This window comes from Cebidichthys violaceus, unplaced genomic scaffold (assembly GCF_023349555.1).
Source record: "Cebidichthys violaceus isolate CVI_PGR_0920_01 unplaced genomic scaffold, fCebVio1.0.p SCAF_12, whole genome shotgun sequence".
Taxonomy (NCBI): domain Eukaryota; kingdom Metazoa; phylum Chordata; class Actinopteri; order Perciformes; family Stichaeidae; genus Cebidichthys; species Cebidichthys violaceus.
Genome location: NW_027176285.1, coordinates 12,036,863 through 12,057,218, shown reverse-complemented (window position 1 = coordinate 12,057,218; position 20,356 = coordinate 12,036,863). Strand labels below are relative to the sequence as shown.

The 20,356-nt window shown below is 41.1% G+C and overlaps 1 protein-coding gene across 1 annotated transcript; it reads left to right on the top strand.

Moving 5' to 3' along the window:
• Window positions 1-1,397: 1,397 nt before the first annotated feature.
• Window positions 1,398-18,704, top strand: pitpnb (phosphatidylinositol transfer protein, beta). The gene is made up of 12 exons (XM_068706417.1): window positions 1,398-1,431; window positions 6,219-6,249; window positions 7,344-7,489; window positions 8,634-8,725; window positions 8,926-8,933; window positions 10,599-10,673; window positions 11,103-11,186; window positions 13,940-14,017; window positions 14,117-14,221; window positions 15,059-15,181; window positions 15,396-15,483; window positions 16,108-18,704. Exons 1-11 carry the CDS (start codon window positions 1,412-1,414, stop codon window positions 15,441-15,443), a joined length of 810 nt encoding a protein of 269 aa, XP_068562518.1. The 5' UTR covers window positions 1,398-1,411; the 3' UTR covers window positions 15,444-15,483; window positions 16,108-18,704.
• Window positions 18,705-20,356: the final 1,652 nt, after the last annotated feature.

The following is a 20,356-nucleotide window of genomic DNA, read 5'->3' as shown; positions in this document are numbered from 1 at the left end:
AATCTTTGATTAGATGTCAGAAGTAGTAATATTTATCTAAATTCTAAAATTTTGATACAGTGACAGAGTATTTTAAGTTTCCATTGTTAATGATCTAAAGACTTCTTCTACTTCTCTAATTTGACCACAATAAACCTGTACAGTAGATATTTATAGTGCTGTTATGACACGTACAAGACTTTCTATTTTAATTCACTATTCTAGCTGTAGCTGTAGTAGTATTCTGTGTAATACTTGAATATAACAGGGTGATTATATTACTATTATAGGACTATTGTAAACCTCTGTGATAGTTTCCCACTTCTTTATTTTCTCTGAAACTCTTCTCATTCCTTTGATGAGTGATTAGCTGGTAGATTGTTGTGATTGTTAAACAGAATATTATTAAATACTGAGACAATCAGGTAGAAAACACATTATTTCAATATTAAACAATGAGACATCACAGCTGGAACAAGATGTAGATGAAATACATATCAGATATCAGAATGACTTTAGAAATAGATACAATAAAAATGACCAAACTACAGCAGAAACATTATTGATAATTGACATATTTTTGCATATATACTGTATGTGTGTAGAATTTGTAATTAAATTAATCATATCTCTTGGAGAGAGAGGATTACAATCAAAGTAGTAAAAAGAACTCAGATCTTTTACTTAAGTAGAAGTAGTAATACCACAGTGTATAAATACTCTGTTACAAGTAAAAGTCTTGCATTGAAAATCCTACTTGAGTATTAGCATCAAAATAAACGAACCAAAAGTAAAAGTGCTCTAGAATGGCCCATTTCAGAATAATATACATTATATATATATATATATATATATATATATATATAGAGAGAGAGAGAGAGAGAGAGAGAGAGAGAGAGAGAGAGAGAGAGAGAGAGGGAGAGAGAGATTATAATTATCGATGCATTAACATGTTATATTTAATGTTGCAGCTGGTAAAGGTGGAGCTCATTTTGATTACTGTGAAACTTAATAATAACATACATTTTTACATTAATAACGTGAATCTAATCCACAAAGTGACTCAGGATGTCAAATAAATGTAGTCGAGTAAAAAAAATAATATGATATTGGCATCCAAGATGTAGAAGTATAAAGTAGTATTAAAAATAAAAAAATATTCAAGTTAAGTACAAGTACCTCAAAATTGCAGGAAAAGTTCAGTTTGCATTCACATTTATTGTGAATAAGTGTATTTATTTCGGCTTGTATTCTTTCTTTCTTTCTCTCTCTAATAATGAATTAAATATGAAATAATATCAATGTTAGTAAATCATGTTGTTTAAAAGGATTTTTCAGCCAATCCTATTTTTCCTGGAGGGCGGACCGAACTTGTTGATAATTCTATCTGGTGTCGGTCCCCAGTGCGCATGCGCAGCCCGGGGTGACGAAGATGGTGCTCATCAAGGAATAGTGAGTCTGAAGTGTTTTTAAAAAACGTCTTTTGGTGCATTTACGGTCGCGTTTTTCACCCATCCGAGTGCTTATTATTGAGGAGTAAAGACGTGTGCGTGTCATTTGGTGGTGTCAGTCGCTTGATTTTACCAGTATGTTGTCCGTAAAGAACCCGCTTTGAGCAGGGTGGATCAGGACGTGGATAACGGGACCTACACCGGTCTTTTTTAGGCGGTGCTAAGTGCGAGCTAACGTGTTAGCATCTGAGAGCGAGCTAACGTTAGCATCTTGAGTGCGAGCTAACGTTAGCATCTTGAGTGCGAGCTAACGTTAGCATCTTGAGTGCGAGCTAACGTTAGCATCTGAGGGGGTAATTAGCTTCTTAATGAAAATGAGTTGCATAAAAACGACATTAATGGTTTAATAAAAACACCCGATATTAGCTTAGCTTATCCAGTTAGCATCGTGCTACATCTGCTAAAGGTGCCGTAATGTTAAGCTTTCGGTCGCGTGAGCGACAGATTAAGGTTCGGATTTACCACGAATGCTAGCTAGCTGTGGCTAGGTTAGCTTTAGCAGCCGGCTAGCCAGTTAGCATGACAATTTTTCCTGACAACGGTGTTTGATTTTATAAATGCACACATCTGACACATCTTAACCACCGAGTAGGTGAATGAAACATAACGTTGTCGAAGAATTCGGCAGAAATTAGCCTTCATTGTTGGGTTATATCACGTTAGCAGTTGTACCCTTCAAGCTAGCTTGAGGTTACATGGGACTACTTTGCTGTTACTTTGTACAGTAGCTCTTTTAACAAGGCGGCTAAAAGATAGACAGACAGGTAGATAGTTAGACATGTAGATAGATGGACAGACAGGTAGGTAGATAGATACACTTATTGTACGTCGCTTTGTATAAAAGCGCCTGCTAAATGACTGTAATGTAGATAGACAGGTAGGTAGATATACAGACAGATATTAGATCGACAGGTAGATGGATGGATGGATGGATACTTTATTAATCCTGTACGGGGACATTTTTGGTACAGGTAAATAAAATACAAAATATACAATGCAAATATCAACGGCACAATATATACAATAAGAGTAAAAATGTTAGATACAAAAATGCACTGTATGTACAATGAAATAGAATAATATTAAATTAACTAACTAAACAGTTGTGCACAGATTTAACCAAACAACAGAGCAATGGTGTTATAGCTTTGTGGATGATTTGTCCAGAGGTGATTTATTCTAAAGTCTCATTGCAGTGGGCACCAACTGTCCAGTTTGCAGCCAATGATGGAGCTGGCCTTCTTAACCAGTTTAAGTCTGTTGATGTCTCCGGCTCCAGTACGAACATTAACTGCATCTGTCACACAATTCAACGACGTATTTCAGCCCGTAAATGTGTTGTTTGCTAACTGTGAGGGGGTCGTCTTGTATATCCAATGTTTTCTCAGCAAAGCTAACTAGCTTGTACTATGTAGCTAACCTGTTTATGAGCTCCAGATAACGCTACCTGTTGTAGCCTTGGGGTGTTAAGCTAGCCCTGGTTAACCCAGTCCTCTGTGTTGTGTTCAGCGGTGCAGCTGAATTAAATCACAGCAGGAAACATCCATTAATTGTGCTTTAAAGGACCTTCGTGTCTGGAAGAATACGCTTCTGTAGCTAGCTGTAACTTGGCATGGTGTGTTTCTGCAGCGGAGATATCCATCCAAAGCCATGTAGTAGTAGTAATAATAATAATAATAATAATAATAATAATGGTGATAATAGCAACTTGTATAGCACTTTAATTAACACAGTAACAAGGTGCTACAACAATTAACATTAGAGAGATTCATAAGACTGTACAGTAAAGAAGTAAATCCAGAAATTTACATGACATTTTAAATACATTAAAGATGATCTTAGCACCAGTGGTCAGTTTTACTAAAAGGTTCATTTAAGATTAGATGATGAAGAATAATTTGCTCAGAATCGTCTCTCTAATCGAGTGTCTATCTACTAACTATCCTGCTCACAGTGTAAGAAGTAAAGCTAACAGAATGTGGCCTGTATCTTGAGCTCACGAAGAGAAAAGTACATTCAACACTAGTGCTGCCAATTAGTTTTCTCAGAGCTCCGATATAGAAGTGAACAATCGAAGGCATCTGACAGAGAGCTCAGTGGTTATCTGTGTGGTGTTGTTAGTGATGCCTCAGTGGGATTGATAGTGTTCTCATGTATTGTGGAAACTCCAGGATCTTTCCCGGAGTTTTCCCCATACATGAGAACACCGCAGTAAAAATACCAATTTGGAGAAGTTTGTTTTTGTTTACTGTCAGCTGTTGATTCAACTTTATGGCCATTTTTTGACCTTATCCACTGTGTTTGAGGGGGCACTACTCCAAATCAAACGCGATCACTTATAAATGAAAATAAATACTTTTAGTGCGCTTAACAGCATTTTTCAGAAGATAGCAGCATCTGCTTGTTTCTGAGAGAGAAGAACAAGTGGTAAACTTGCATGAATAGAAAATGAACAATGTTTAGTGTCTAACTTTGTTCCACAGAAGCCAAAGTTAGAAGGCTGCCTGCAGACATTATTTCATAAATGTCATGAATCAGTCCGTCTCAAAGATATTCACATTACTGTCACTTCTGTTTGCTTGCTTGCTGATCAAAGTACTTGCTGATTCGTTTTCTGTCGATCTGTTGATGGTGGTTGTTGTCGCTCTGTCAGCCATAAAAAGAGGAATGAAGCTTGAATCTTGAGACTTATGACCGCTGGTTCCCACCTGCACCTGTGCTGCAGGTGTCTGTCATGTGTGCAGAGGCACACCGAGGACTTAGACCGGGTCTTACATAACTTCAGGTTACCTGGACTACACCACCACTTGAACTGTGACCGCTCGAGCTTTTGTCAAATAGTTTTGCCCTTTATAATCCCAACAAAGCTATTTCCAGTGCAAACCCTTCCTCTGCTGCAGTAGCTCTGTCACACACAGTGTAAATACAGTTTATTTGGATGCATAATGAATGCACACCACTGAATGTTATGGATGCAATTCCACTGTCCCTGGCCACAGTGATATGCATGTTTTTCCTGGCTCAACACAATCAATTTCTCAACAGCAAATATTCAAGCAGGTCTTTACATTTTTTATTGGCTAACTTTTGATCTCACGTAGAAACAAAACACAAATGCTTTTGAATAATTCTTCTGCTTTTAAGCCGGTAAAACGAGGCCGATGCCTCTAAAGAAAGCTTCAGGAAAAAGATGGCAGCGAGTGCTCCACTGCTGGCTTCACATCCATTCCTTATCTCGTGCTGAATTCAGGGATGTTAATTAACAGGTGTGTTCATCTGGAGGAAAAGCTCTCAGCTCTTCATGGCTCTGGATTGAAACCCCCCCCCCCCCCGGTGTAACATGGTCACTGTGCTCGGTTCATCTATGCTTTTGTAACATCAGTTATGTTATCTCTGTTACTGAGGCCTTTGCCCGGCCTTGCTCTTCCAGTTGAGCTTCATTGTTCATGCTTCCATGAATGCCATCATTCATCACATCGACTATCTGCAGATTATTGTCCAGTAATTCAGCGTTTTGTCCATAAAATGTCTTAAAATACAGAACAATGCGGACAATTTCTTGAACCCAATATGACGTCTTAACAGTCCAAAACCAAGAAGCTTTCAGTTTACAATTACATAAAAACACACAAACTACTGATAATTAAGATGCTGAGAACAGTTCATGTCATTTTCCTCAAAGTTGCAGATTTCTTTTCCGTCCATCGATCGTTTCTGCTGTAGAGTTCTTATACGAGTATGATTGACCACATCCATCCATCATCTTTGACATAGTTTGAAATCATATTCTCCATGTCGGTCTTGATTCTCTTGGCTATAACTACATTGTGTGCTAACTTTCAAGTTGTTTACATCATAGACTGCATATTATCAGCCCTCAGCGAGCTCCATCAGTCGGCTCATGTTCAGGTTAAAGGTCCTCAATCTGCCAATCTTTGCACAGGATTCCATAATTAAGCTGTAATATTTAGATATAGGCTGTTTTATAATGCATCCCTGGTTATGGAAATATATATATATATATATATATATATATATATATATATATATATATATATATATATATATATATATATATATATATATATATATAATTATGTTGAACTTTTCAAAGCTCTGGGTTGTTGCAGCATTCATCCTTATTGTGATTATCTTGCTAACTCTTTTTTTAATAGTTACTGCAGATTATCTCATGGTTTTAGGAAACCCTTGTGCATAAATTCATATTTCCATTTAGCCTGGCTGTAAATACAAAGACAGCCTCCTATAAGGAGGAGTTCTTGTTGTTTAATAACAGGCGTGTAACTACAACCATATGCTGTTTCCAAATGACATACTTTTGAGGACTAAAGCAGAGTTTAGACTGGGAGAATGGTTCTCCTCTTTTAGCAGCACAGAGTCTCTACATTCTTTCCCCAAAGATGGTCAGAGTTAAAGAGTGAAGTTTCTCCTCGCATGCTTCATGCTTTGGAGTCTTTGTTGGGTCACTCAGTGCCACCGAAAGATTGATTTAACGCTCAAGCATTTGTGTTAATATTAAGATAAAGAAGAAGCATAATCTGTGTGAAATGACAGTTTCATTCGACTTTGATTGTCTGTTACACATCCTTAACATTTGACCACCGTCTCCAGTATTCTACCTCTCTATTTCCTCACTAATGTGTTGAACTTTTGTTTGTTTCTCTCTCCGCTTCCTGCCCCACCTCTCCCTTGTTTCCCCTCTCTCAGCCGTGTAGTGTTGCCAGTCTCTGTGGAAGAGGTGAGTAATCGTTGCCTCCATACCCTCTTTGACATCACAAGCTATTCTTGAGTGTTTCTTCCACAAAACATATTGTATATCACAGCTAAAGCAGGATTCTTTGTGTTGTGTATTTTGCTCCTGAACTGCTCGTCCACTCAGGCCTTCGTCTGGGTCACGAGCCGAGACAGAATAGCCTTTGTTAGAGAGCGCTGGTGGTGCTGGTGGTGGTGGTGTTTGCAGAGGGAGCTGGACTGGACTGTGAGCTCAGCCTTTTAAAACTACAATCTCTCTTGTCATCTTTCTCTAAATAGGAATCACTTCTTTTTATCTCCTCTTTAAAACAGACAAAGTGAGCCCAGACCCCAGTCTGACATCCAGTGACACCAAACATTCGGCGCTATTTCACTGCCTTCTCTGCTAAGGGAAAATCATCATGACTGGCAGTTAAAGCGTTTTAGTTTTTCTGGGTTTTCTGTAGAAAGAGCACAACCACATAACAATAATGGTGTCAGCAGTAATGTCCTAAACAAAAGCAGTTAATATTCCATCTCAAAGCGTCGTCCTCTGGGGCCCAACGAGGCCACAAAGATGATTCCTTTGTGTCCTTTCCTTTAGACTGAAGGGAAAAACAACATGGACCAGAACAAAGTCCATTTGTCTGACAGTCTATTACCCCAGACATTGCTCTAACAACATATACACTCTCTGTGTAGCAAAGAGAATGACTGCTGTAATTTTAATGACTTCAGTTGAAACAAAAATGTGGAAATCTGCTGAAAGTCAAGGGATGATTAAACGGCAAAAACCACCAGATTTTAAAGGATCAGCATGAACCACACCTCATTAAGATCCTCAGATATCCATACATGTGTCTGCTATATGAAAGAAGAAGTCTGGCCTTTTTCAATAGACTTTGACACAGTCTGGGATTTCCAGTGTAGCATCTAGTGGCTGTCTGTGGTACTGCATCCTTGAGGCACCTGCCTTGACTTCAGGAAAGCTGCCCAGTCTCTCTGCCGACTCTAGCAAATACTCCCAGGACTCGTTCCTGCAGTTTAACGCCGTTTCATTCGGTCTGTGTCGTCTCTTTTCTCTCTTCCCTTTCCTCCCAGTATCAAGTAGGGCAGCTGTTCTCTGTGGCTGAGGCCAGCAAGAACGAGACGGGAGGAGGAGAGGGCATCGAGGTGCTGAAGAACGAACCGTACGAGAAGGATGGGGAGAAGGGACAGTACACGCACAAAATCTACCATCTAAAGAGGCAAGTCTCTGGAGCAGAACCTTCAGGTCCTCTGTCCACAGTGACGGCTGAGCTGTAGAGCAGCAGTGATGGGGACAGAACAGAACTGAGGCAGCGTCTTTGTGACAGACGTCAAACAGACTGAGAAATATAAATTATTTATAAATAGCAGCTTCACAAAGCAGGCTTTTATGGCGTTGCTATCACCTTTTTGGCTGAGTAACTTAAGGAGGAACGACACATAAAACCTGGAGCACCGGAAACACGAGCTGGATTTTTTGCCTCCGTCTGGACGTGTTTGTTTGCGCTCGTTACCAGCTGTTAAGACCGACGGTAGAAGCGTTTTGGCAGCATTCTTAGGGGAGACATTGTGTTGTTGATACTCTGCACGCCAAGATGATCAGCCATTTTACCGAACCGGCTTCACCTCGTCATATATATATATATATATATTCCTGCTTTACACGGAGGAAAAGGCGCTTTCTGTAGATTTACGTTTTCATCCCTCAGATAACGTGAGGCCTTCCTCATGTTAGTGCATGTTGAACTGAACAGAACAGGAGGTTCATTCAATGGAAACCATCAAACTTTCGCTACTTAAAACTTATTGTACTCGATGTTTGTGGATAGCTAGCGTTAGCGGGACAGCTAGCAGGCTGATACTCCATCTGCTGATGGAAGACTTAGCTCCTTACCGAGCTGAAATCGTTACTAGAATTCTGTAAAAATCAATATTCCAACCAATGAAATAATAGCCAAGATGTTCATCCTCTTTCCTGCCCGGTGTCGACTGACATTGCACACTAAAGGGTAACTTTATTCAGCAGTTTATCTCGTTGTGTGTTCGGTTGTTTTGGTGTGAGATGCCGGTGATCTAGTGCGACTTCTGAATGTTTAAATCTGCATACAGAATTTCTACGTAGACACACAAGGAGAACTGAATCTATATTGTGTGACTGGTTCTTTGATACTGCAGGAAAATCTCAAACAAAAAGGATAATTCATTCCAAGTAGAATCCTAGATTTATCAAATGTCTTAATTCAGCTCTGAAGATGCTACACTTTCACATATGTGACCAGACGAAATGTCAAACTCCAGCTCTATGGATGTTTTATTTAAGGACCATGGACTCTATTGTCTGACTTCCTTCTTCTCCCTCTGCAGTAAAGTCCCAGGTTATGTGAAGATGATTGCACCAGAGGGAGCGTTAGTTTTTCACGAAAAGGCTTGGAACGCCTACCCGTACTGTCGCACCAGTAAGTTCACGTTGTTTCACTGCAGAGAGCTCGATGACGATGCTCACCGTAGCTTTAGTGGACCATTTATGAATGTAGTACATGTTTCTGAATATGTAGCTTAAACAGTTTGTCAAAGATCATAAATGTCAACCTGTTGTTTTTTTATTGTGACGCTCATGTTCTCTTCTCTTTCCCTCTCCCCTCTCCTTCCTCTGCAGTTGTGACGGTGAGTAGTTTGAAGTCTTTTATTTGTCATTTTGGTCCCAGGGAGATTCCTCCGCATGTCTTTGAAGTATTTGGCCGTTGAAGCTCGGTGATGTAGCGACGGCTCAGCTGTCGAGCGAACCACAAACGCCGTTAGTCAGTCTGAGCTTCTGTCTGTCGTCTCTGCAACAGATCGTTTAATAACCCGGGAGGTTTGTTCTCATTTCATTCAGTAAGCAGTTTTTGAAAAAGGGGAATAAAAGCTCTCCACGGTTTGCTAGCGGCACGGCGATCAACGCACAAGTTCTTCAGGGGACGTATTTTGTGCCGTGGAGTCCTAATGTGTGACCGTCTTTATGGAGCAGTGTAACTCCCACAGTGGAGGTCCTCTCCGTTCCCTTATAAGGACAGCAACGTCAACACGGCTTGCTTTTTGGTCAGCAGTGCACGTCAAAGCTTTCCACATTTTAAAGTCGTCCCCTGCGAGCAAAAATCCCCGATCACAGAATAAAACCAAATAATTTTTAATGGAATTACAGTGAATTTTTAAGCTGCTGTATTAAAACCGACTGTGTAGACAGTAATATAACATTCTGTTCTCAATCCTTCTTTGAGGATCATTGTAACTCAGAATAATAATAATAATATAATGATGATAATAATTGTGTAATACCGTGATCATTTCAGAGACGGTTAGCTGAACATCTCAAACTGTTGCAGCCTTATTTTACATGCTGGTTGAGTACACAGTACACACAGGTACTACTGTGTATGAGTACACAGTACACACACACACACACACACACACAGATACTACTGTGTATGAGTACACAGTACACACACACACACACACACACACACACACACACACACACAGATACTACTGTGTATGAGTACACAGTACACACACACACACACACACACACACACACACACACACACACAGATACTACTGTGTATGAGTACACAGTAGTATCTGTGTACTCATACACAGTAGTATCTGTGTGTGTGTGTGTGTGTGTGTGTGTGTGTGTACTGTGTACTCATACACAGTAGTGTGTGTGTGTGTGTGTGTGTGTGTGTGTGTGTGTGTGTGTGTGTGTGTGTGTGTGTGTGTGTGTACTGTGTACTCATACACAGTAGTATCTGTGTGTGTGTGTGTGTGTGTGTGTGTGTGTGTGTGTGTGTGTGTGTGTGTGTGTACTGTGTATGAGTACACAGTACACACACACACACAGATACTACTGTGTATGAGTACACAGTACACACACACACACACACACACACACACAGATACTACTGTGTATGAGTACACAGTACACACACACACACACACACACACAGATACTACTGTGTATGAGTACACAGATACTACTGTGTATCAGTACACACACACACACACAGATGAGAGACGTCTGAGCGACTTCACAGCCCTGTAGGTCGCTGTTCATCACCTGCGGGCTGACGACCGTCGCTGGGGTTAATAATAGAGCTGAGCCGAGCAGCATCGCTTGTGTCGTTTCAGTATAAACGTCTGATTGGTTAATTGGATTTAGCCGAAAGGGGTTTAAGTACATCGCTCAGAATCCTCCATTCATGGTGCGACTGAGCTGCTGCTGACGTCTTTCAGTGTGACAGAAGTGCCTCATTTCATTCCATCTGTGTGTTCTCTCTCCTGCTTCTGCAGAATGAGTACATGAAGGACGACTTCATGATAAAGATTGAGACGTGGCACAAACCCGACATGGGAACAATAGAAAATGTAAGTGTGGTCTTTGTACTTCTGAGTCCGGAGACGTTTGAGAAATAACAAGTAAAGAAAAAGAACGCTCAAATTTGAAGCAGCGGAAGCGGAGATATCCTGACTCTTAGACCCGAAGCACTGGGTCCTACGTTTCCCACAATGCAACACGAGAGCATCTTTCATTAGATAATCCCCACCTGATAGACAGTGCACCCCATGTTTATAATGCAGGCTTTCTGTTATAAGTGTGAAGCTATAAAGATATAAATGAGTCTCCCAGACTTCACAGAAATCCTCACCAGAGTGTGAAATCAGGAGAGAAAGTTCCAAAACGTTTGAATCTCATTTGGTTTCCACTCGGCACAGATTTGAATACGTCCTCCTGGGACAAACAAAGAGTCCTTGTTTCCTGAGCCGAGCTTTACCTGCTTCTCCTTTTTGTGTCAGGTCCACGACCTGGACGAGCAGACATGGAGGACCGTGGAGGTGTCTCCCATCGATATCGCCAGCAGAGATGAAGTCACCCACGGGGTGAGTGTGTTAAAACTAAGATGTGATCAGACGGCTCTTTGTTCTCCAGCAGCATGTCTCCACCCTGAGGAGGAGTTCGGTCACACACACACACACACACACACACACACGCACATCATCCATAGAGCCTCACTGAACACTGACAAACTTTAAACTCTGGACTGCAACTTCATGTGAAGATGAGGTCTGGTGGTTGTTTGTTCAATAACTTCTTAGAGGAGCTTATGAAGGACAGACGGACAGACCTGTTGGTCAAAATCTCTAAAGGTTTTCACTCACATGTGTCTCCTACCTCCTGAGCTCTCACTCCTCCTGATGCAAATGCTCTACGCTTGTGTTTGTTTTGTTGTGGGCGGCACGCTGGTGTGGTGGTTAGCAGTGTTGCCTCACAGCAAGAGGGTTCAATTCTCTGTGTGGAGTTTGCGTGCAGCTTTAGGTCAATTGATGATTCTAAAATTGCCCATAAATGCACTAGTCCTGCCTCCACCCCGCCTGTGAAGGATGATGTTGTTGCAGTCATCGTGCTATAAAGCTTAACTTCACGAACGTTTTACATCCGTCACACAGATGCGCCTATTGTTTTCTTTTCAACGCGCCTTCTGGAGACGTAATAAAACAGTTTTTTGTTTTGGTCAGTTCTCATACACATTGGTTATCCTCTTAACACATTATGTACATAAGTGATTGTAAACAGGAATAAGGGTGCAGACAAATGTTTTTTGGGGTCCGCTCAGAAGTAGGAGCCGTTCCATGAACAAGATGAGATGAAGAGAACCCTGACGTTCTCAGAACCACCGTGTGGGAAAAAGTCCACGGCCTGTTTGAGGAGCACATGTCAACGAATTATGTGTTGGTGAACGAGTAGCCTGATGTGTTTTATAATCAGAATGAGACAAAGTGAGCTTCCTCACAGAGAACTAATGAAGTCTGTTTTGCCCTCATGTCCCCACTGATCAACTTAACTGAAGTTAATCAAATTTTTTCCCACCGCTCGTCACATTCGTCATGTTTTTCTTCCCTCACAGTCTGTCAGAGTAGAAACCGGATACACAAGCGCCCATTTAGACTGAAGTAGGACATTAAAGCCGATCCAGGAAGTCTTCTCAGGTGTCAAAGCACTGAACCAGCGGTCTGTCATACTCTAGACCGTTGTTTATGGGTGCTATTATTTATTTCCTTCGCAGGACAGAAGTCGAGGCTGATTTTAAACCCTGTGTTGTTGTATTTGTTGGTAACAATGGTGTAATGCTGAGCTGGCTTCATTCAAATGAGTGAGAGAACTCCCGGTCGACCCGCTGGAGGGAACAGATTTAACGCTTCTTTTAAATACTATGTTAAAGGTTGTCAGCTTGTGTTCTAGTTCCGAGTGTAAAACCCATAATAGGGGCTTTAACAGTGGATTACCACAGCAGATTTATTAGGATTTTAATACTATTCATGCAAACGTTTCACCCCACTGGCCTTTAAAAAATATGCATTGACTTAAAATTGGTGGGAGTGTCAACTTGTTTTATTCGGCACTTGAATAATACTAACTTTATTTATATAGCACCTTTTAAAAATAGAACAAAGCCAGACAAACTAAGAGTTAAACTCTGATAACACAGAAACATAAAACCTATCGATACGATAAGAACAAACTAAGAAATACATTTAATTTAAAGGAAATACAAACTAATGTTTGTTGCACGTCAGAGTGAAGTGTGTTTAAAGCTGCATTCTCTCTAGTGTCCATCAGGGGGCGACTCCTCTGGTTGTATTGAAGTCTATGAGAAAATGACTCTACTTCTCTCTTGATTTATTCCCTCAGTAAACATTGTAAACATGAGTTTATGTTCTCAATCTCTAGTTTCAAGTCTTCTTCAATACAGCATGATGTTCATTTAGTAAATGATGGTCCATTTAGAGTCAAACAGACCATAAAGCAGGGTATGCTTTAGGGGCGGGGCTACACAGTGATTGACAGGTCAGCAAAAGATATTTATTGATGAAGCAACGTTTCAACATGGCCGTCTTCTTATAAAGCATGATGAATGACACTTCTAGCCGTCAGCTGTCACTCAGTAATACCTAAACCTGTGGTTTAACATCTTAAAGGAGGCATTAAGCCATTTTCATCCAGGTGGGCGTTTCCTCCCCGAGCTCCTGTCCAGTAATGACTTAAGTGGATCAGCGTTGAGGCCGAGGCTTAATCTGAAGGTCCATCTGCTCCCGGTGTTACACACTCGGTCCCAACAGGACTGGTGGATTAAACGGCACACTGAGTCTTGAGCTCGGGGGGTTTGGGGGTTAAATACAATCTTGTGGTCGCTGATTCTTCATTACGGGAGTCTGAACTCGTTAAGAAGTAGAAGGATTTTCTCTATTTGACTCTAAATGGAAGATAATTTACTAAATGAACATCATGCTGTATTGAAGAAGACTTGAAACTAGAGATTGAGACCATAAACTCATGTTTACAATGTTTACTGAGGTAATAAATCAAGAGAGAAGTAGAGTCATTTTCTCATAGACTTCTATACAACCAGAGGAGTCGCCCCCTGATGGACACTAGAGAGAATGCAGCTTTAACACATGAAGCTTTGGTTTCCCTCTTAAGAACCGGACGTTTCCGCCTGGCTTTAACAAACAAAGATGTCCACCAGACTTCACCTCTTGACACAGTGTCTCTAGATGCAGAGTCTAAACGGCTGACGCTGCATCAAGTCCGTTTCTTGCCGGATCCTTAAGTTCTGTTTTTGATGTCGTTTCAGGACTACAAGCCAGAAGAAGACCCGGCTCTTTTCCACTCCGCCAAGACAGGCAGAGGACCTCTGGGCCCCGACTGGAAGGTAACCCGACGTAGACGCGTGAAAGCAGAGCCGCACCAGCTGCTGGACGCCGTGTCCTCTTGTCACATGATTAATGCTCTCTCCTCCCGTCCTCCACAGAACGAGCTGAAGACAGACTGTCCCTACATGTGTGCGTACAAACTGGTCACAGTCAAGTTCAGGTGGTGGGGCCTGCAGACCAAAGTGGAGAACTTCATCCACACGGTAAAGCCTCATATCTTTTCATATCAGATGAGCGGTGTTTATACTTATAATGCAGTATTTGTGTTGTTTAGTGTAGATGAGTTATTATAAACTACAGCCTGCTGACCTTCTTCAAACCGCTTAAAAATAAACTAGAACATGGCCTGAGCATATTTCTGATAAACTGAACAGTTTGTACTTTGCACCTCTTAGTTTGAACACTAGATGGCGCTGTCGTCATGAACAGCTGTTTGACCCACATTGATTACTACTGGATGGAATCCTCAGTTCATTATTTAGGTAAACATGGAACCGAAAAAAAGACAGAAGATGGCGAGTGAGAGCCAGAAACGAAGTGTGAAGACAGACAGTATGAAATGCGTTTGCTCACAGGCTGAAGGGTTTCCACGTCTAGAAACACGGATTCATTTATAAAACACTGATCCACACTAAATGTTTGCGTACCTACAAAGGAGGAAATGCACATACCTTGCATGCCAGTGCGCAATTTCCTTTTATAAATCCCACATCCCGCCCTCTACACGCCCACATTCAACCATAAACGATCAATGCAAAGCACCTCATGAATGTTGAAGCGTAGAAACAACCGTTTATAAATGAGTATTTATGAAATACTTAGATTTTCGGTGCGTCAATGAAGTGTTGTTTCTGTTCTGGCCACCAGAGGGAGACATGGCTTTTTCTGTTTTCTTAAAGTTAAAGGGAGTAAAAGTTAAATTGAGTTCAGTTCAGGGAAGAGATCGTGATTTGAATGGACTAAAAACGGGAAACAACGAGTCTTGTTGTTGGTTGTGCGGAAGCATCATTATTTTTTTCCACTTCTTATTCCCTCCACAGCAAGAAAGGCGTATTTTCACCAACTTCCACCGCCAGCTGTTCTGCTGGATTGACAGATGGGTGGGTTTGACCATGGAGGACATCAGGCGGATGGAGGAGGAGACCCAGAAAGAGCTGGAGGAGGTAAATGAAGATCCACACTGGACCGCACCGTCTCCTTCCTGGTGTGGTGGTTGATGAAAGTATCTGAACAATACAGTGGATCTCTTTGCATGTTTCCAGATGTTCTAAAAGTCAAAGGAGCTCTCTGTTGTGAGTGATGAATGTTGTGTTTGGACCCGACGGCTGCAGACGACCTGCTCCATGTAACCCTTTCCCTCCTGATTCCTGTGACTAGATGCGTCAGAAGGGAGATGTGCGAGGCACCTCTGCAACAGACGTGTAGAGGCCGGCGCTGTAGGTCAAACACACTTGAGGCAGGCTGAGTAAGTCTCACCGCAGGAGGGCTGGAGCTGCATGGATCCCTCTCCTCACTCTGCCGTCTTCACTTACTCACTTTCCCACTTCGTTTGTTTTGTGCTTGACATGTTTTTTTTTTCTTTCAGCGCTTTGTGTTCTTCCCGTTCTGACCCTCTTGTTTTCATCTCGTTCTAAACGCTCTGGCTTCCTTTCATCGAGTCACTTGTGTCTCTTTCACTCTCGTCTTAACGTTCTCTTCCAGCTCGATGCTCGTCTTCACTCTGTCTATGTGTTTTGTGATCATGTGACTAACGTCGGGCTGCACCGCTCCAACACTTCATTCACAACGCTGACATTTACATTCTTAATCAACGTGTGAATATCATGCAGCTTTGTTTAGTGTTTAAAGCCGGTATTTCTGCACAGTTGCAGATAGAAATCCGGATACTATTATACTAGTATATTATATACAGACATAAGTCACAATCGGATTTCAAAGCTTCATTCAAAAATATTTGAATATAAAAAAAACTAAAGACGTACGGTGCAGCCCGAGAACAAAGATAACAGCTGATTGCTCACAGATTTAAACGTCTCTCTGTTGTCGTCTTCCTAACTCCTCCCCCTCTCTCTCTCTCTCCCCCCCACAGCTGCGTAATACAGGTCCGATTCGAGGCACCAGTGCTGCCCATGAGCAATGAGGCAAATCAACCAAACCCCGTCACGATGACGTCATCAGAGACGCGTCCACCACGATGAGGAGGAGGCCCCGACGCCGCGTCTTCTCCTCCCGTCTCACATGATTCATTGGGGGGTTTGATGATGAAAGATTGGTTTAACAGTACTGTACAGATTCTACCCCGATCACAAGCCTCCTGTTCACTACAGACAACATGGTTTTTGCATACATATTAAAAAAAAAAAACAAGAAAAGAAAAAAAACAACCGTCTTTGCACAGAACGTAAATTGCCTGATCTGTAATTGTTAGTTGATTCTTACGATGGGCTTTTGTTTTTATTCAGGTGTGTAAACCGTGACTCAGAAAGTCAAGCCTTTTTAAATTCATTAGAATGTTTTTAGCTTCCCACGACAATTGGTATCGGATGACTTTAGCGGGTATTGGACCGTTTATCTCCCCACCTTCCCTTGTATTATAACTGTCTGTCTCTACTTCACCCCCCCCCTCAGTATTGTCTGTATTCTGTCTCTAGACGTCCTCTCCTTGTCTCTCTGTCCCCTCTGTCTGGCAGTTAGTTGGGAATTTTATGTTTCTTTTTATGTTGTTTTTCTTCATTTTGAGGCTATGGTTCAAAGCAAAGTTAATGCTCATGCATGATGGGTAATTCTCTACTATTGTCCCCCCCCACACACACACATGCACACGTCTCCCCCATCACCCTCCTCCTCCGTCACAAGTGCATGTGGACAACAGCAACTCCTCGCTAAACTGTCATTGCATGTGTACAGTCGCTGCAGTGCAGCGTGTGTGTGTGTGTGTGTGTGTGTGTGTGTGTGTGTGTGTGTGTGTGTGTGTGTGTGTGTGTGTGTGTGTGTGTGTGTGTGTGTGTGTGTGTGTGTGTGTGTGTGTGTGTGTGTTATCAGCTGCCTTTGCTCTTACCGGACTGCCCCTCTCGAGGCTCCTGCGTGGTCTCCGTCGCTGCATGTCAACAGGGCTTTAAACCAACAAAAGATTCTTTTCTTTACTTTTTTTAAAAAAACTAAAAGAAGTCAGTGCGTGGCCGCGTGCATGAATCAAGGTAGTGTGTTTTTAAAACATAAATATATATCTTCATTAAACTACCGCTTCCTCTCTCGGCTGACGGAGCTGATGGGTCCAGGCAGATCTGTGGTGTTTGTTGAAGTTGTGTCGGTTTATATTTTTATCATTTAGTTTGTTTTGTTAAATCTTCGTTTTTCTCAGAGAAAGTACGAGGGTCAGTCTGAACAGCTTCAAGTTAACAATGAAGTCTCTCACAGCTTAGGTGGATCAGATATCCTGCTCTTCTTCTCTAGCTCCCGTTAGCGTCTGCGTTCAGAGCGTAGTGCAGATCCTCTCTAGGTGATATGTGTGATGTGTTCTATGATCATGACGTAGCTTAGTGCGAGTGAGACTGTGTGTGTGTGTGTGTGTGTGTGTGTGTGTGTGTGTGTGTGTGTGTGTGTGTGTGTGTGTGTGTGTGTGTGTGTGTGTGTGTGTGTGTGTGTGTGTGTGTGTGTGTGTGTGTGTGTGTGTGTGTTGGACCGGTTTTAAAAGAGAGTTATAAGTGTACTTTATAATAGGTCTGTTGTAGGAGATGGACATCTTGTACATACAACCACTGACTTGAATGGATAATTCACAGCTTCTCAGCGCGTGTTGGGTCTTCATCATTCAGTACTGCTAACTTCTTGAGGTTCTCGTGTTGTCCGAGCAAGAAGAAGTGTCCTCGCGTCCTCGTCCTCGTGTCCTCGTCCGTGCTCGTGAATGTACAGCCGGGAGACGCTCGTGTCAGACTGAGCAGGATGTGTGCGACCTGCAGGAGACGCGTGACGTGTGTCACACCTGTACAAGCATGACATGGAGCCGCTAGATCGGCACTGCGCCAGGAGAGGGTTCCTAAAAAAATACAAGTCTGGATCTGCATGCGCAACAGCTTTTTACTTAATTTTATTCTTTTCCTTTCTCTGTGTTTGATCAGGAGAAGCTATTGATCTGCATCAGAGAAGAAGGGAACTCCTTTATTTTATTTTTTTTTAATAAAAAGAAGGGGGCGGCGTCTCTTCCTCAGAATCAAACCGGGTTCAGCCGGACCTCAGATCACAAGACGAGGAGTGACGAAGCCGGACCGAGTTTGAGGATGACGGGAGTCAGCCGTAGACTAGCGTAGGCCGTGTGGTGAACAGTTTGGTAGCGTTACTGTGGATGCCAGCCGGGGTCTGACTCTGAGGGGGGGGGGCTTGGAGCTTAGGGAACAGATGGAGTCCAAAATACTGCTGTCTCTTTGTTGTAATCATGCATACACACTTGCAAAATCTACTGGGTTTTTTTTTTGGTTTTTTTTATGTTTTCATTTTGAAAGACAAAGATTCACAATTTACTCTGTTTTCTCTTTTCTGATAAGGCAACATTCAGGGGAATTAGTAGTGAATGTAATACAATTAGTTCATGTTTGTTTTTGTTTTTCACGGCCTTCAGGCTGTGACAGAAGGTCTAGACAATGGAACATAACAGAATATCTAATAAATTTGATCAAATAAGAGAATCAATGTGATGTTTCCTGGTTCTTTGTGTTAGAAATGTCTTTTAAGATTCTTTTCTTTTCTTTTAATATCTTTACTTCGCTCCCTCGACATACAGAGGAATTACTGAAAACAGTGACCTTTGCTTCCTGAATATAAATATTTGAATGTTAAAATTGAAACTTTTTTCAGGCTGTGATTGTTTTTGGGATCAAATAAAAAGAAATTCTAAAAACTTACGAGCTTCAGACTGAACGGATGGAAGATGAACTTTTTACTTTTCTATATACTTTGATATCTTTACACTGTCCCTAATACCAACATGCCTTATTTGTTTATTCAGTTATTGAATCAAACTTCTCTTCTCTACAACTGAACAATAATTTGACACTTAACAGAAACGGAAATAGAAAAACCTTTTCTTTCTGTGGTTTCTAAACATTTGCATTTCTTTTAGATCACATCAACTCATTTTCAAACCAGCACAAATCACACAAAGCAGTGAAATACTAAATCACTGAAGGAGATTTAGTTTATCTGCAGATGTGCACATAAAGCTTCTCTCTGCTCAAAAACAAGTGACAACATGAAAGTTGGAGCCTTTAAATAAACGGTGGGATAGTTGGTTCCTTGAGTCGTTTTAAATCTTTTTTTTTTAGTATAATGATTAGAATAATCCTTTATTCGTCCCACAGTGGGGACATTTGCAGGACTACAGCAGAGTGGATAGTGCAAACTAAAAAGACAATTAAAACCAGATCAAAATAGTAAATAAGTAAACAACAAAAACTAAAGTATGATGTAACTGGACTGAGTGGTTGTTTATGTTGCACATGAATGAATTAATGAATGAGGAAATGTCAGTAATCTTTGTTTAATATGTATTCCCTCATGTTATGGAAGTATAAGCAGACAACATATAGTGAAGCTTGGTTTAAAACATTCTGTATTTTATACAGTTACATATACAATAGACTGACTGCAGTTTTAAACAAATAAAACAAAACATTAACAAAGTATTTGTCAAATACATGTAGAGTAAAAAGTACAAGAGTTCCCCTCTGAAATGGAGAGAAGTTAGAACTATGAATTAGAATATAATGGAAAAATGCTCAAGTAAAGTACAAGTACCTCAAAATTGGAGTAAATGTACTCTGTTACATTCCACCATTGCAGTCTGGATTTCTAAATGTAGTGGGAAGTAACAGTAAAGTGCATATTCTAAAGTACAGTACTTAAATAACTTAGTACTTTGTACAATGTACCTCTTTACATTAATAAAATATGTATACTTTATATATAATTAATACAATTGAAATGATCCCCAGCTAACCCTATCCAGCTGCAACATTAAAGTGATGAACATTAATGCATCAATAATCATAATATATACATTATTCTCAAATGGGAAATGAGTCATTTTACTTTTGCTACTTTAAGTATAAATACTTAATAAATAACATAATACTTTTGCACTTTTTTAATGCAGGTCTTAGTTTTAAAAGAGTATTTGTACACTGGTATTCCTAGTAAAAAGTACTATCTGAGTACTTCTTTACCACAGACTGCAGCACACACTCATGCTACATTTAATTTAAACCCTTTGCCCTCCGCGGGGCAGCTCTGCAGTACGCATGCGTGAACATCCCCCCCCCCCCCCCCCCCCCCCCCCCCAGCAG